The sequence below is a fragment of the Camelus bactrianus genome, chromosome 2 (assembly GCF_048773025.1).
Source record: "Camelus bactrianus isolate YW-2024 breed Bactrian camel chromosome 2, ASM4877302v1, whole genome shotgun sequence".
Lineage (NCBI taxonomy): Eukaryota > Metazoa > Chordata > Mammalia > Artiodactyla > Camelidae > Camelus > Camelus bactrianus.
This window is the reverse complement of record NC_133540.1, coordinates 83044277-83058268: the sequence shown is the minus strand read 5'-3', so window position 1 is coordinate 83058268 and position 13992 is coordinate 83044277. Positions and strand designations below refer to the sequence as shown.

The 13992-nt window shown below is 34.9% G+C and overlaps 1 protein-coding gene and 1 long non-coding RNA gene across 2 annotated transcripts in view; one reads left to right on the top strand and one right to left on the bottom strand.

The window, feature by feature from the left end:
* Positions 1-13992, top strand: part of LOC141573775 (uncharacterized) — a 132237-nt gene that overhangs the window by 55738 nt on the left and 62507 nt on the right. The gene's annotated exons all lie outside the window — the stretch shown is intronic.
* ODAM (odontogenic, ameloblast associated) lies at positions 6623-13402 on the bottom strand. Its single transcript, XM_010969384.3, has 10 exons — positions 13105-13402; positions 12964-13005; positions 12382-12429; positions 11571-11804; positions 11083-11130; positions 9187-9291; positions 8374-8421; positions 7500-7571; positions 6907-7065; positions 6623-6678 (listed from the first exon to the last, which is right to left on the bottom strand). Exons 1-10 carry the CDS (start codon positions 13153-13155, stop codon positions 6649-6651), a joined length of 837 nt encoding a protein of 278 aa, XP_010967686.2. The 5' UTR covers positions 13156-13402; the 3' UTR covers positions 6623-6648.

The window sequence follows — 13992 nt, the reverse complement described above, 5'->3', positions numbered from 1 at the left end:
TTCACCAAACTGTATTCCCACCAACAGTGTAGAAGGGTTCCCTTTTCTCCACACCCTGTCCAGCATTTATGATTTGTGGACTTTTGAATGATGGCTATCTTGACTGGTGTGAGGTGATATCTCATTGTAATTTTGACTTGCATTTCTTAGATAATTAGTGATACTGAGCATTTTTTGATGTGCTTTTTGGCCATTTGTATGTCTTCATTGGAGAATTGCTTGTTTAGGTCATTTTTGGATTGGGTAGTTTCTTTTTTTTGTTATTAAGTTGTATGGAAATTAAGTCCTTGTCAGTCGTATCATTTGCAAACATTTTCTACCATTCTGTAGGCTATATTTTTGTTTTCTTCATGGTTTCCTTTGCTGTGTAAAAGCTTATAATTTAATTAGGTTCCATTTGTTTATTCTTGCTTTTATTTCTTTTTTTGTTTGTTTTTGTTTTTTGGGTTTTTTTTGGTTTTTTTTTTTTTTTAAATATTTTTGCTTTTATTTCTATTGCCTGAGTAGACTGCCCTAGGAGAACATTGCTAAGATTTATGTCAGAATACAGTAATATTTTAAAAAGATATCACATTATAACAAATTGGCATTTTCTCCCCAGGATTGAAAGGTTAGTTTAACATTGAAAAATAAAACAATATAATTTACTACATTAACCAAATGAAAGGGAACATTCATGTTTTTATTTCAGTAAATGCAGATAATTTATTTAACAAAAGTCAAAATCCATTCATAATAAAAATTCTCATCAAACTAAGTGTAAAAGTGAAATTCCACAATCTCATATGGGTAATTTATGGGAAATGTAAAGCTGACATCTTACTTAACTGTGAAATAATAAATGCTTTCTTCCTACTATCAGAAACAATGCAAGTATATCCACTTTTGTGCCTTCTAATCACCATTACACTGGACACCCTAATCAGTGTAACAAGGCAAGAAAAACAGTTAAAGATGTACAGAATGAATAGAAACAAGTGGAATTATTTTTTTTTCCAGAAAATGTGTTTTTTTAGCTGGAAAATAATATGGAATCTGCAAAGCAGATGTGGAACCTAATAAATGTATTTAGCAGGATAATGGCATACAAGCTCAATGTACAAAAGTCAACTGCATTTCTATGTGCTAAAAAATGGAAAATAAATAAATGGAATTTAAAAACATAAATATATTTAGAAAAAAGTTTAACAGATATTGCAAGACCTCTTCACTGAAAACCACAAAACATTTCAGAGATAAATATGAAATAACCTAAATAAGTATATGCCACATTCATGAATTGGAATACTCAGCATGGTTAAGATGCCAAATCTTTCCTGATCTAGAAATTCAACACTATCCCATTAAAACTCAAGCAGAGAAGAAACTGAGAAACTGACTCTGAAATTTATATGGAAATACAAAAGACATCACTATAATAATCAAGACTGCAATATTAATGCAAAGACTAAAAAAAGCAGTTAAATGGAATAGAATCCAAAAATAGATGCAGATGCATAGTCAATTGGTTTTCAATAAAGATCCCAAGGCAATTCAGTAAGAAAAGGACAATCTTTTTAACAAATGATACTGGATCAACTAGGCATCTGTGTGGAAAGAACTATCCTTGACCTGTATCTTCACACTATACAGAAATCAGTGGCTACAGATCTAAATGTAAAAGCTAAACCATTAAAAATTTTGTAAGAAAACATAGGAGAATATATTCATTACTTTGGGTTAGGTGAACATTTCTTTACTAGGACACAAGACACTAATCTCCAAAAACTGACAATTGAACTGCACCAAAATAAAAAATTCTGCTCTTCAAAAACCACACTATGAAGTGAAAAGACAAGCTCCAGACTGGGACAAGTGTTCACAATAATATTTATTTGACAAATTACATAATCCAGAACACATAAAAACCTCTTAAAACTCAGTCATATGAAGATAAATGAAATGCTTGAATGTAATTTTCAAAAATAAAGATATACAAATGGCCAGAAGTATAGAAAAAAACACATATTATTAGTCATCAGGAAAACACAGATTAAAGCCATGAGATGCATCGTCATACTTGTTACTTGTTAAATAGCTAAAATTAAAAAGACATAAAATTCTGAACTATATGATAGAGTAGATATAAACTTAACTATTTAATATGTTAGGTTGAGATATAGATTTAGAAGTCAGTGATTACTTATAAGTGTTTATTAAAGTCACAACAATAGAAATGTTCATGTGTTGATTTTTGAAAGGGAGGGAGAAGAGAGGGTAGAGGTCAAACTTTGTGAAGGCTAATTTTGAAAGGACATTTGATAAAAGAGGAATTCATGAAAATGATTTTATATATATATATTTATATATATAATTGCCATATATGTATATAAAGACAATTCTAAATGTTGGCCAGAAGGTGGAGGAACTAGAATTCATATTACTGATCAGAGTATAAAATGGTACAGTCACATAGGAAACTACTTAGGAGTTACTTATAATAAACTTACCCTATGCTTTATCTCCACTTTTTGGTATTTACTCAACAGCAATGAAAACATATGTTTACAAAAAGACTTGTACAGGAGCTTCATAGCAGCTTTATGCCAAGTGGCCAATAATTAGAAGCAACCCAAATGTTCCTCAATAGGAGAATAGTTAAAAGAAACTGTAGTACCTTCGTACAATATAACACACAATTTAGGCAACGACATGGATTCACAAAAGTATTATATTGAGTAAAATAAGCTGGCACAAAAGAATACACAGTGTATGATCTACTTTGTACGGAGCTCCAGAATAGGCAAAATTAATATACGTTGATAGAAATTTTATTTTTTTAAGTAGTAACCTGTCGTGAGAATGGGGAGACTAGATTGACTGGAAAAGAGAAGGAGGGGACTTTGCGGGGGTGATGGAAATGTTCTGTGTCTTGATAGGCGTAGGTACGTACATTTATATGTATATGTAACTCAAACCCATCAAACTACACACTTAAACTCTATGCATTTTAAAGTGTTACTAGACTGTGATGATGGATTGGTCATGTATGCAATTTTGGGGGTGAGATCATACATGGATTCCATATGTCTGTCCTGAACTAATGCTCTTATAATACATTAGATAGGAAGCACTCAGTGAGAAGGTTGGTAGGGAAAGTTTTGAGGCTACAGTGTGGATTACCAAATGTAAGCAAAACTGATTCTAGGGAAATTATTCTGCATAGGAGTTTTCTGATCAGATCTGTTCAAAATTGAGGTGCTTTTTCTGCTTTGCCTTTCTTTCACTGGCCTGGGATGGGGAAGTTGAGATGCTAGGATTAAAACCAACACAATAAAATACAGTTCTTTGCATGTATTGCAGTGATATTTCCATAAAGCGTACCTTCTTGTCTTCCTAACTTTGGTAAGAAAAATGATAGTGTTTAAAGCTTCTGTATAAAGTAGTTTGAAAACATAGACTATTTCACTGATGGTGATTATAGTATGCGTGTTTTCAAACATAGTTGTTGCTCAGGAATACCTTAACAAGACTTAACAGCTTCCTGAAGCAGATTGGATCCTGAACAGTCTGAGATTAGGGAATTTATTTTTTAAGCTGAGTCACTAAATTGGATTTGTTAAAAACATCCAGAGTAATAAGGTCTTTTTAATATTGCCTGGAATAAAATAAAAAATACAGCATGCTTAGCTCAATATTTATGTTTTATCAAAACATTTTCTTGAAGTAACTTCTTAATGTTTATCCTTGCATTACTTTATTTATGTAGAATTTAGCCCTTTAATGTGTTTATATGTTCATGTATTGATAACATTTGTGTATTTTTTAAAGCCTTTATTATTGTAACCCCTAATATTGTCAAACTCTTGACTTGATTATAGCATGATGCTTAGAGTTTTGCAGTTTTTCCTAAGTTCTGCTTCTCTTCATTGAACCGTCAAATAGAATAGCTGTGCTGTGCCCATTTCTCTTCTTTAGTCTCTGACCATCCCTTTTCTCCTCCCCCTTAACGAGAAAAGTCAAATACTTGCTGTATTCCGGAATGTATTCTAAACACTCAGCATGGATTACCTTATATAATTTTCAATGACCACACAAACTCTTGGAATTTCAGAACACAATGTTCCTACATGCTGAATACTTGCATCTTATCAGATATCTTGTACAATTCCCTAAATCATGTCCAATATTAAGAAGTCTGTCAATCACCCAGAATTACTTTCACTCAACCCACCAATTTAGGGAAAATAGGATAAAGTATAAAATGAAGGTAGAATAGGTGATTATTGGATTACCTTTCCATTGGGTAAGTAGCAGTTTCCAGAGTCAGAACACTACTAAATGCTGGAAAAAGATAAGACTCTAGAAATTGTGATCAAATTTAAAGCCTAAAATACTAATTAAATTTGTTTGAAACCACCTAATACATATTTATTCATTCATTCATTTACCCACTCATTCATTTTTCTTTTCATACACATACACTCACAGACATCAACACACATCTACATACAAATATGTGAAGTATACTGAATGTCAATTTTCCTGTCTTCTCAGAATTTCAGCTGAAGTTCCAAAGCTGAGAAAATACATTAAGAAGTACTTCCATAGTACTTCCACAAGTAAATGGGGGAAAATTAACATTTTTCTGAGTTGACCCTTGAACAAGATGGGGGTTAGGGGTACCAACCCCCACATAGTCAAAAATCCATTTATAAATTTTCAATCGGCACTCCATATCTGTGGTTCCACATCTGAGGATTCAACCAGCCACAGATCGTGTAGTATGGTTGTAGGTATTTATTGAAAATAAAAATCTACGTATAGCTAGACCCCTGCTGTTCAAATCCGTGTTGTTCAAGAGTCAACTGTACTTTGTATGAGCCAAGTATCTTACGTGTATTATTTCACGTAGCCCTTTCAGAGACTTTGAAAAGATAGATATTGCTATGTCTGTTTTACATCTGGGAAGATTGAGACTCAGTGTAAGGGACTTGCTGAAGTTTCCAAGCCAGATTGAAAGCCACATCTGATGAAATCCAAAATCCATGTCCTATTTTGTACAGGATGTTGCCTCCCCAAACCAGTGTACATCTTCTGGAGGACCTATCCTTTTGGGTGATGACAGCCATCTCTCCATGTAGCTGGGTCATATTGACAGCATGCGCTTAATGATATCTGCCACCAAATAATTCTGATTCTAATGGAGAGTGCATCAGAAGGAATCTGCTGAATGGGCCTGGGGGAAATAATGAAGTTGTATGTCAAAGCTAAGTATGTACTTGAGTTCATCAGTCTCAGTCACCACACTTATAAATCCAACCATAGGATATCTTTATTCTTATTGAGGCCACCATTTTCCAGCACCTTCCTTTATTAATTGCAGTTATACAATTCATTCAGTGATATTAGCTTTATTCTCATTGTTGTTACTTTCCAGATTATGCAATGAAAGTGTATTTAAAAAGAAATATAATTTTGTAAAGATAAGGCTTACTAAATAATTGTATTATTTTCCTATGACTTATTGAAAGAGTGTAAGTAGAAAGGCATTCAGGAGAAGAGACAAACTATTTTCTATTTTTCAAAGAACTGATATTAGCATCGGGGAAGCAAATAGCCTCAAATGATATCCAAGGCACTGCCACATCTTGTTCTCTGAAAAACAAAATAGAAGAGCATTTTAATACCATTAGACTGTTTTCTGTAAAATTTCCCGGATATTTCTAAGTTGCTTAAAAAGATATAGAAAACTCCTTCTGGCATTGATGCCACACAGAGTGAAGGCCACACTTTACATATAAAATCTCTTTAGTACTTCTGATTAGGTAGTTTGAATTGGTTTGCACTGGACAAAATGTGCATTGTAGACAGACTTTTCTAAACAGGTGTTCATGCAATTCATTTCTGGTTGCATTTTTGTAGACTTTTTTTTAATCTGAAGAAAGCCGAGTATTCATTTTCATAGAAGGAGGAATCAGAAGATACTCACAGGTCGCAGGGAGGGGATTTCAAAAACCTTTGCCGTTTACTTTTCCCTTTCAGGCCAAATTGTTTGCTTTTTCATGTGTATTTTTTGCTTCTTGTTGTCATCCCATCCTGCTTTTTTTTTTATCAAACACCCACTAGCCTCACAGCCAACTAAGCCCATGAGGAAAGGGAGTCAATTAAAGTTATATTTGATATAAAATACAGAATTTTAAATTTCCATGTGATTGTGCGATTTTTTTTTTTTTTTATCATTTTGAGACTTTATTTCATGCTAATCTGATACAAATGTTTTGGCACTGTTACAACTTTTAGCTTGCAAAGTGAAGTGGTGATTTGGGAGAACTGACTTTGTATTTGATGCCTGTAGAATGTCTTTTACATGGATTAGAATATGTACTATTTGTGTTTTCAAAGTTTATGCCAGGTTTATGGCATAGGCAGATAAGATCCTCAAAAATTTCTGATTTTTAGAAAATTGCTAAAATATCATGATTATTATTAGCTTTATAGGAATATATAAGCACTGACTTGGATTTTTTTTTTTTTTTCGTTTTGTTGTAGATCTTTTCATTAGTTCCCTTGACTTTTTTTTTTTTTTTGTAATTTAGGATATGTCATGATACTTAATGAATGCCTCTTGGCAAATACCTACCTCAAACTTTGAATGATTAGTACATCTTACGGTTCCTTTAGGTTATCAGTCTTGGCCTAGTGAGGAAAAGGATGTTCATAGGAAGTTTTTATTAAATCAAAATTAAATTATATTCTGACTAGTGGATTATTAGTAAGCAATTATTAGCCTTCCTATTCAAAGGATAAATTCTACTATATCATTTATGCTATCATTATTTCTGTGACTAAGTCCTGTAAATTAAGCACTAACTTTATATTTTCTATTAGACACCAGTTTCTTATGTAAAATGAATCTTTGATTACCTTCTTTTTCATGAGCTCTGGAGTAATAGTTGGGTCTATAGCAGAAGTAAAAACACTTGTGCTGGGTTTTTGTGAAGTTGAAGGAATGACAATTCCTGCATTGGCGTGCTTAAAGTTTATCATTTCTTTTTGTAAATTCGGTAACACTCTTCCTGCTGGCTATAGGGGGTGAGAAAGAAAATAAAGTGGTTACAGGCTCCATGCACAAGGTCAAAATTGGGAAGAGTATAAAGCAAAAGGAGTGAGATGCAAAGCCAAGACTTTACTTAAGAAATAAATACGTTTATTAATTTTCTAGATTATAATCTATCTTTTAGAAAGACTATGAATATATACCAGTAAACATGGATGTCTCTTAATACCAGATTTTAAATGAGTGTACCTATGGAAAGCATCTGGCATGTAGTAGCCCCTCAATAAATATTTGATGGACTGAGCAAATTGAATCTTGAGTGGCAAGAGATTACAAGGGAAGGAGTAATAATTGTTGATGGAATAATAATATTTTCATCGAAATGAACAGGAGGGCAAGAGCCCGTAGTCTGTCAGTTGCTGACTTCGAGTAGCTAGCAGGTTGTGGTAAGGAAACGTACCATCACAGCAGGTTCAGGAGCTGTGCCTAGGAAGGGATCAAAGACTGGTTGCTGCTGTCCTCCTGGTCTAACCTGAAAAATTGGGAAATTTAAAAAAGTCTAAATTATGAATCTATAAAATATGTTGTTTTGCACCCAATGCAGTTAACACTTCCCAACTTCTTCAATTAGTTTCTTCAAAATGAAAACAATAACTTAGATTTGAGAAAGAGAAAAGCAGCTCCTCACAGTAAGAAACTGGTCTGACCCAGCAGCTTTGCTTCTGCGTCGTCAGGAGCTGGTCTGACATTCACTGCCAGGCCCTGGTGCTCCCCTGTTGTATGTTAAAAAATCCCACCCAACACGAACATCAGACCAGGTCACCTCTGAGCATGACAAAGTGCGACCAAAACAACACCACTGTGTAACTTTGTCTAAAGCCAGGTCCCTGTGCAAGGCACAAAAATACCAGGCATCCTCGGGTCCTGGCTAATCTGGAGAACTGCTTCTTTACCAGTCACGGCCGTTGCCTCGCTCCATTGTTCTGATCTTCTAGGTACAAATAGGTAGATTACCCAAATCATAGAACTACCCCCACTTCCTGAGAACACCTAATCCAAAGTGAGCCATGACTCCTTGAATTCTCCCCACTATCACCTGACACAAGCCCAGACCCTCTGAGAAGTCATTTCAGTACCTTCCTGTGAAGACCCCACGGCTCCCCATGGTGTGTGTTCTCCCCTGTTACAGTGAGTGGGTAAATCCAGCTCTGTCCAATGAGAGGTGTGTTACCAGTGGGTTTTGACTGAAGAGCACTGACAGATTTAACAGTTTAGGAAGCAAGTCATCTCAAAAATTAATTTTTACTTTTAAGGGGAAGTATGCATTTACTTACAGGTTCTGCTTGTTGTGGAATATATCCGAATTCAGTATAGAATGGCATCTGTCAGAATTTTGAAAAATACATTAGATTTGTTCTTATGATTCTGTCATAATTTTGTGATAACTGATTACTTAGAATTTTATCTATGTATTTATATTATACTTAAAGTTTTTTTTTTAAGTTCTAGGTTGTATCCTTTTAACGCCATATGATTTCTAGATTAAACCTCTCCCTTTCTCTTTAAATTTACATGACTTCATTGGAAGTACTTCTACCAGCCATTTAAAGCTTAGTTTTCAGTTTTCTCTAGTTGATTTGGCAAGTTTTAAGCAATGATAAATTTTTTAAAAAGAAATCTAGCTATGTATGAGCCACCTGAATTTCTATTAGAATTCTACCAATTTCTTGCATGTCCACGAAACTCAATATAATGTTATCTAACTGTATTTCAATACCTAGTGATCATAAGTGCCCTTTAATCTTGGCAGCTATTTTTTAAAAAATAATGGCTACGTGGATATATGACAAAAGGGATGCTGGTAGATTTTTAAAAGTTATAAAACTTCATTTTCTAATATGAGTCAGCTTTTGGCCTCTGATTTTATTGACATCTGTTCAGTGACTTTGTTCTTTCAAAATTCAGCCTTGGAGTGTATTTCCAAATTAGTGTCACTTTAAGGGGAAGCGCAATATCCTTTTATGACCAGTCCAAGCTGTTGAGTTTTTGCACTAAGCATAATCAGATGTTCCCTTCTCTGAAAATGTACTGTATATTCTTTATTCTCAGGTGGAACTAGTCATATTAAAATCAAACACTTGAAATACCTGCTCCTCGAATAGCTGCTGTCCTGTTTGCGGAGGGGACCAGGCGGCTGTTTGTTGAGGTTGTTCCCAGGGCAGGAGCACGTAAACTGGGTAGTATTGAAACATCTGTTTGTAAACAGAAGAGTACAGAAGAGCTTCCTTTAGATCAACGCAGGCCTTTTTTTTTTTAAGTCTTCTAATGTTAATATTTTAAAACTGATTTATATTTAGTAATTCTATGAACAAAAGAACACATAAAGAGTCCTTCCCAAACTTTAGAAAAAATTTGTATTGCACATAACACTGGGCTTTGTTTCAAGGTTACTTGGTCAAACACATTAGGAAGTAGTAGATTCAACTAAATAACGGGCTTTTTAAAAGAGCACCTTGGACTTTGTATATAAAATTCATATACGTATGTTCTTTGTAAATATCTAAGAAGAAGCTAGCCTATGCAACATTGTCCCTACATTTTTTTTAGAATCTTCATTCTGCAGGACATGGTATTAGAATTGCTACCATAATAAATGGTCAAGAACATATTGCCTTCAATAACTGCCATTTGATTAAAGCAATCCATATGCATCATAGAATATTTGGAAAAACCAGAAATAGACAAGGAACAAATAAGATCACCCACAGTTTCACCACTCACATTATCACGTATTGGCATCCACTTATGTGTGTGTGTCTGTATATGCATATGTGTTTAAAGAAAACGGTATCGTTGTACATGCATGGGGTTTTGTTTCCTCGTATGATTTAATAAGAGACTATGTTGGGTATGAGTTAAAAAACAATAACTATGATTTAAGAAGAGGTGTATTTCACACAGCAGTTCTTAATCCTGGCTAAGACTCAAAATCACTGATTGAACATTTTAACAGATAATCATATTTGCGGTCTGCTCATGGGGGTTTGATTCATTAGGTGTGGGCAGGGTCCAGATATTTGTAATTTTCGAGGTCGTCACCAGAGATTCTAATGCAAAGCTAGGGTGGGGAGCCACTGGTTTAGTGGTTAAAGGAAGGGTGAAGAATTACATTCCAACTCAGCTGTTTATTTGCATCAGGATTGGGAGCTTAATCTCATTAACACTGGCTTCTTCATCCTTAAAATGAAGTCATTCCACTTGTCGGGTATCTAACTCTGTAAATGCTGTGGCATAGAATGAGATAATGTCTAGTGGTAACTTTTGTTTTGTAATAGGGATGGACAAAATTACATAATTGTGATCATACCAGAGCCAAGTGGTGTAACTTTTTATGAAATGGTCAATATTCGCTGGTGAGTGATATAATTTATCTATATTCCTATTTCTTTGAATCCAGGATATTATAAAATTGTTTAGCCTGATCTTGAGAGGCTTTTCCATATTACTTTAATAATTCATTTAAAAAGATTCTCTTATTAAATGGAAATCACCACCATTTGGAGTTAAACTGAAAATATATAAAAACCTGGGAATGTTTTGAGCAGAATTTCATAACTCTCTCTACATCATATTATATTTTATCAGTTTAATGCATCTTTCCCTGAAACAAAGTTTAGAGTTGGGCAAAGTTAGCTCATAGCATTTTTCTAGAGTTTTTCCCAAATGCCAAAATGCCAGAGCTTTAGGTGCAGAGAGGACAGAACCTCAGGCTTAGTGAGCTCCTTAATTCCCAACCCAGTAATGTCCTGGAAACTCAGGGGTCCTGGAGATTCTCAGCTGGCCTCCCTTTGGGAGCTGTTAAGTGAGCCTAAGATTAACAAACTGATGCCAGCCCAGCAATGGTAGTATCCAGACAGTGATAGCATTGTGTGGGTTTTATAGCCCTGCTATAGGGGTCAAGGCTACAAATGTAAAAGAAAGCATTCCCTGGAGAGAGTAGGCAACCATCTCTCTACAGGGGCTATGGTATTCCTTTCATTTACCTGTGCTGGCTCTTGAGGCATTCTGAAGGTGAACAAAGAGGGCATAACCTGCCAAAAAAGGAATGGTAAAAAGTTATACTTGACTTTTTAATCTAAAATTCCACAGCTGTTTTCTTCAGACCTAGCCATATAAATATATAATCTGCAGACTTTGATGATGACAAAAGGTCATCTATTACATGTACCATCATTAATGCTAATTCCCTTTTTTTTTTTAAAGATGCAAGTTTCCTAATTTTCTTTTCCAAAGCATGCTTTAACACTTTTGATTCATGGCTGTGACCTAGAAGAGCTGATTTACATGGCATTTTTTCATGTCAGAAATCAGAAAGATGAGGAAGTACTTCCAGTGATGTAGAAACATACTATGAGAAAGAATTCTTGCTCAGTAACTCCTGTCTTATTGCAAAGCTGATTCATATTCATTTTTCACATTCAACGTGCATTCTCTCTCCTTGGGGTAACGAGATGGAAGAGGCCCAACTTACCTCATTAGGGCCCTGTTGGGTCTGCGGTGGTGTCTGAGGCTGTGAGGGGTCCAGCTGTCCTGCCTGGGTTCCTGGAGTAAAAATGACCTGTCCTGGGAAGGGTATCTGATTCGGGAACAGTCCAGCAAACCGGTCTAGAGTTGATAATGAGAATTGGGAGAGTCCTGGAATTGGAGCCTGCTGCTGCTGTTGTAGTGTCTCAGGGAAAGGAGGGATCCAGGAATTAAACGGGCTCTGAGAGGACACAAAAGAAAGAAAGGAAGCACTTCTCTTTCATTTCAAAAAGAATTTAAAATCAGTCTTGAGCAAGAAAGAGACAAAACCTAAATAATATCTATATTTCCATTGCTACATTATAAAAAAGGACAGCATCTTGACACATTATGAGTCAGCAAATAGCATGAACAATGCTAAATTCCCAGTGGTCATGATAAGGAATATGGAGCAGAATCAGGTGGATAAAAGGTGCAGTTTTTGTAGTTGCCAGACTGGTGTCAAATCTTTTTTTTTTTTTTTTTTTAAACCAGTTAGCTGAGTATGACTTTGTGTAAACTGGTAAATTTAACTATCTCATAGTTGTGAGAGTCTGTGCCTGGCATATACGAAGTTCTCAATAAATAAATGTTAATCAGATGATAGTTTTTACTTTAGTCTTTAAACAGATGGTAATTCAAATATATAGAACAAACTCATAGCTTTAAAAATTGAGATTTCAGAAATGGAATCAGAAAACACTCTGCTCTCATACCAAGTACCATAAGAAATGAGCAGGAGAAAAATGTTCTTGAAATAATTATTGAGGTTGGGGTACCTGAAGCTGTAGTGGCTGAAGCTGAGCATTATTAAGATTCAGCAGTAACTAGAAAAGGAAGAATAATATGAAAACAAGATTACTACACATGCTGAAATGATTAAGAACAATGTTTGCTACAAATATCACACAAGTCAGAGCCGGCTGGTCATAGTTTCCTGTTGGAGGTGAGATGTTTTCTCACTAAGCTTATACTGTGATTAGAGGTTAGGCTTTAACTATCTCTCCCCTGCTGTGTGTGAGATTGCACAACTTTAGCTCATGCCAGTGGTTTAGTTAGTCATTTGATGATCTTTTGAACTCCTATATACCCCATATTGATGCTATTAGAACTAAAAGATATGCAAGACTCTGTCTCTGCCTTTAAGAAACTTGCAATCCAACAAGGGAGGCAAAATAATATTCTAGAAATAACCTGGTGTACAAAACAAATGTGATGATTGGAAATGCATTTAGATACAAGGGCTGTTGGGCAGAACTGAAATATAAATCAGTGGAAGGCTTTTATCTCATCCCCACTGGGCTTTCATAAAAGAAACAAACAAAAAACCAGGGGTCATTGTTTTAAGTATTTATACTAACCTCATTGCTGTTGCTTGCAGACATAAGACGCTGTGGGATAAGCTAAAAAAGCAAAGAAACAAACAAAACCCAGAAATGGTAAAAGAGTGATTTGCCATGGGTTTTACACAATGACTTCTGTTTTACCATGAAATCACTTACCGGGGCTGACATTGTGGCTCCCAGTATCCCAAGAAGAATTATAGTTTTCATTTTCAGATGAAATATCTAAAAAATAAGTTGTGAAATTTAGCTTTAAAAAGATTGTCTACGTAAAAATCATGATAACAATAATTAGTTGGTATTGTTCAATCAGAAGAGTAGTTGAGTGAACTCTACAGTATTTACTTACATACTAGGATTTTAAAATAAAAAAGTCACGTTTATAAATATAAATAAATATCACTCATTCTTTTTCTCAGAGCAGCTGTTTATAAAAACCAAAGTTGTTTGCTTGTCCTTTCAGCTTGCCCACGTGACTCACTTGGCGGCACTTGATGTAGTTACAGGAACGTGTGAACAAGATGGTCTCATCCCCTGTGCTGTTTGTTCTACACTGAAGAGAGTGGGTCCTTTGGCCCATGGGAAGCCCATGACGGGGATCGATGAACTAGATCCTTATTGTAAAAGCAATTTTAATGTCTATTTAATGTAGTAGTAAAAAAACTACAATAAAGATCTGACAATAGCAGTTCAGTACCACACAGTTTCTAGTTAAAAGTCTAATAACATTAAAACATATTAAAACTAAGCAACTGAATCAATATTTTTCTAATTCAGGGAAAGAGGTTATAGAATTAAACTGTAATATTGATTTATAGTGCAACTCATAGGAATATGTCATCTCTTGTCCTCCAGATGTGAAAATGCCTGGCCTAGTTCAAATCAGTGACATACACAAGCATTGAGGGTGATCTTGGGTAGTTTATTCTGCGGAGTTGACTGACTTGTGTTCTTAAAATTATGAAAGCAAAGATTTGATATCTTACCTCCCTCCTTTACCTTTGAAGAGAAATCTAGACTCATTCGAGGTCTGTGTCCTTTTTGTCT

Excerpts from the sequence above, each read along its gene's own strand:
- ODAM (XM_010969384.3), bottom strand. The coding sequence starts at position 13,155 with ATGAAAACTATAATTCTTCTTGGGATACTGGGAGCCACAATGTCAGCC. Across the intron at positions 11,805-12,381 it reads TTCAGCCACTACAGCTTCAG|AGCCCGTTTAATTCCTGGAT; the intron begins GTACCCCAACCT and ends GTGTCCTCTCAG. Across the intron at positions 6,679-6,906 it reads CAGAGCTCATGAAAAAGAAG|GCCAAGACTGATAACCTAAA; the intron begins GTAATCAAAGAT and ends TTTCCTCACTAG.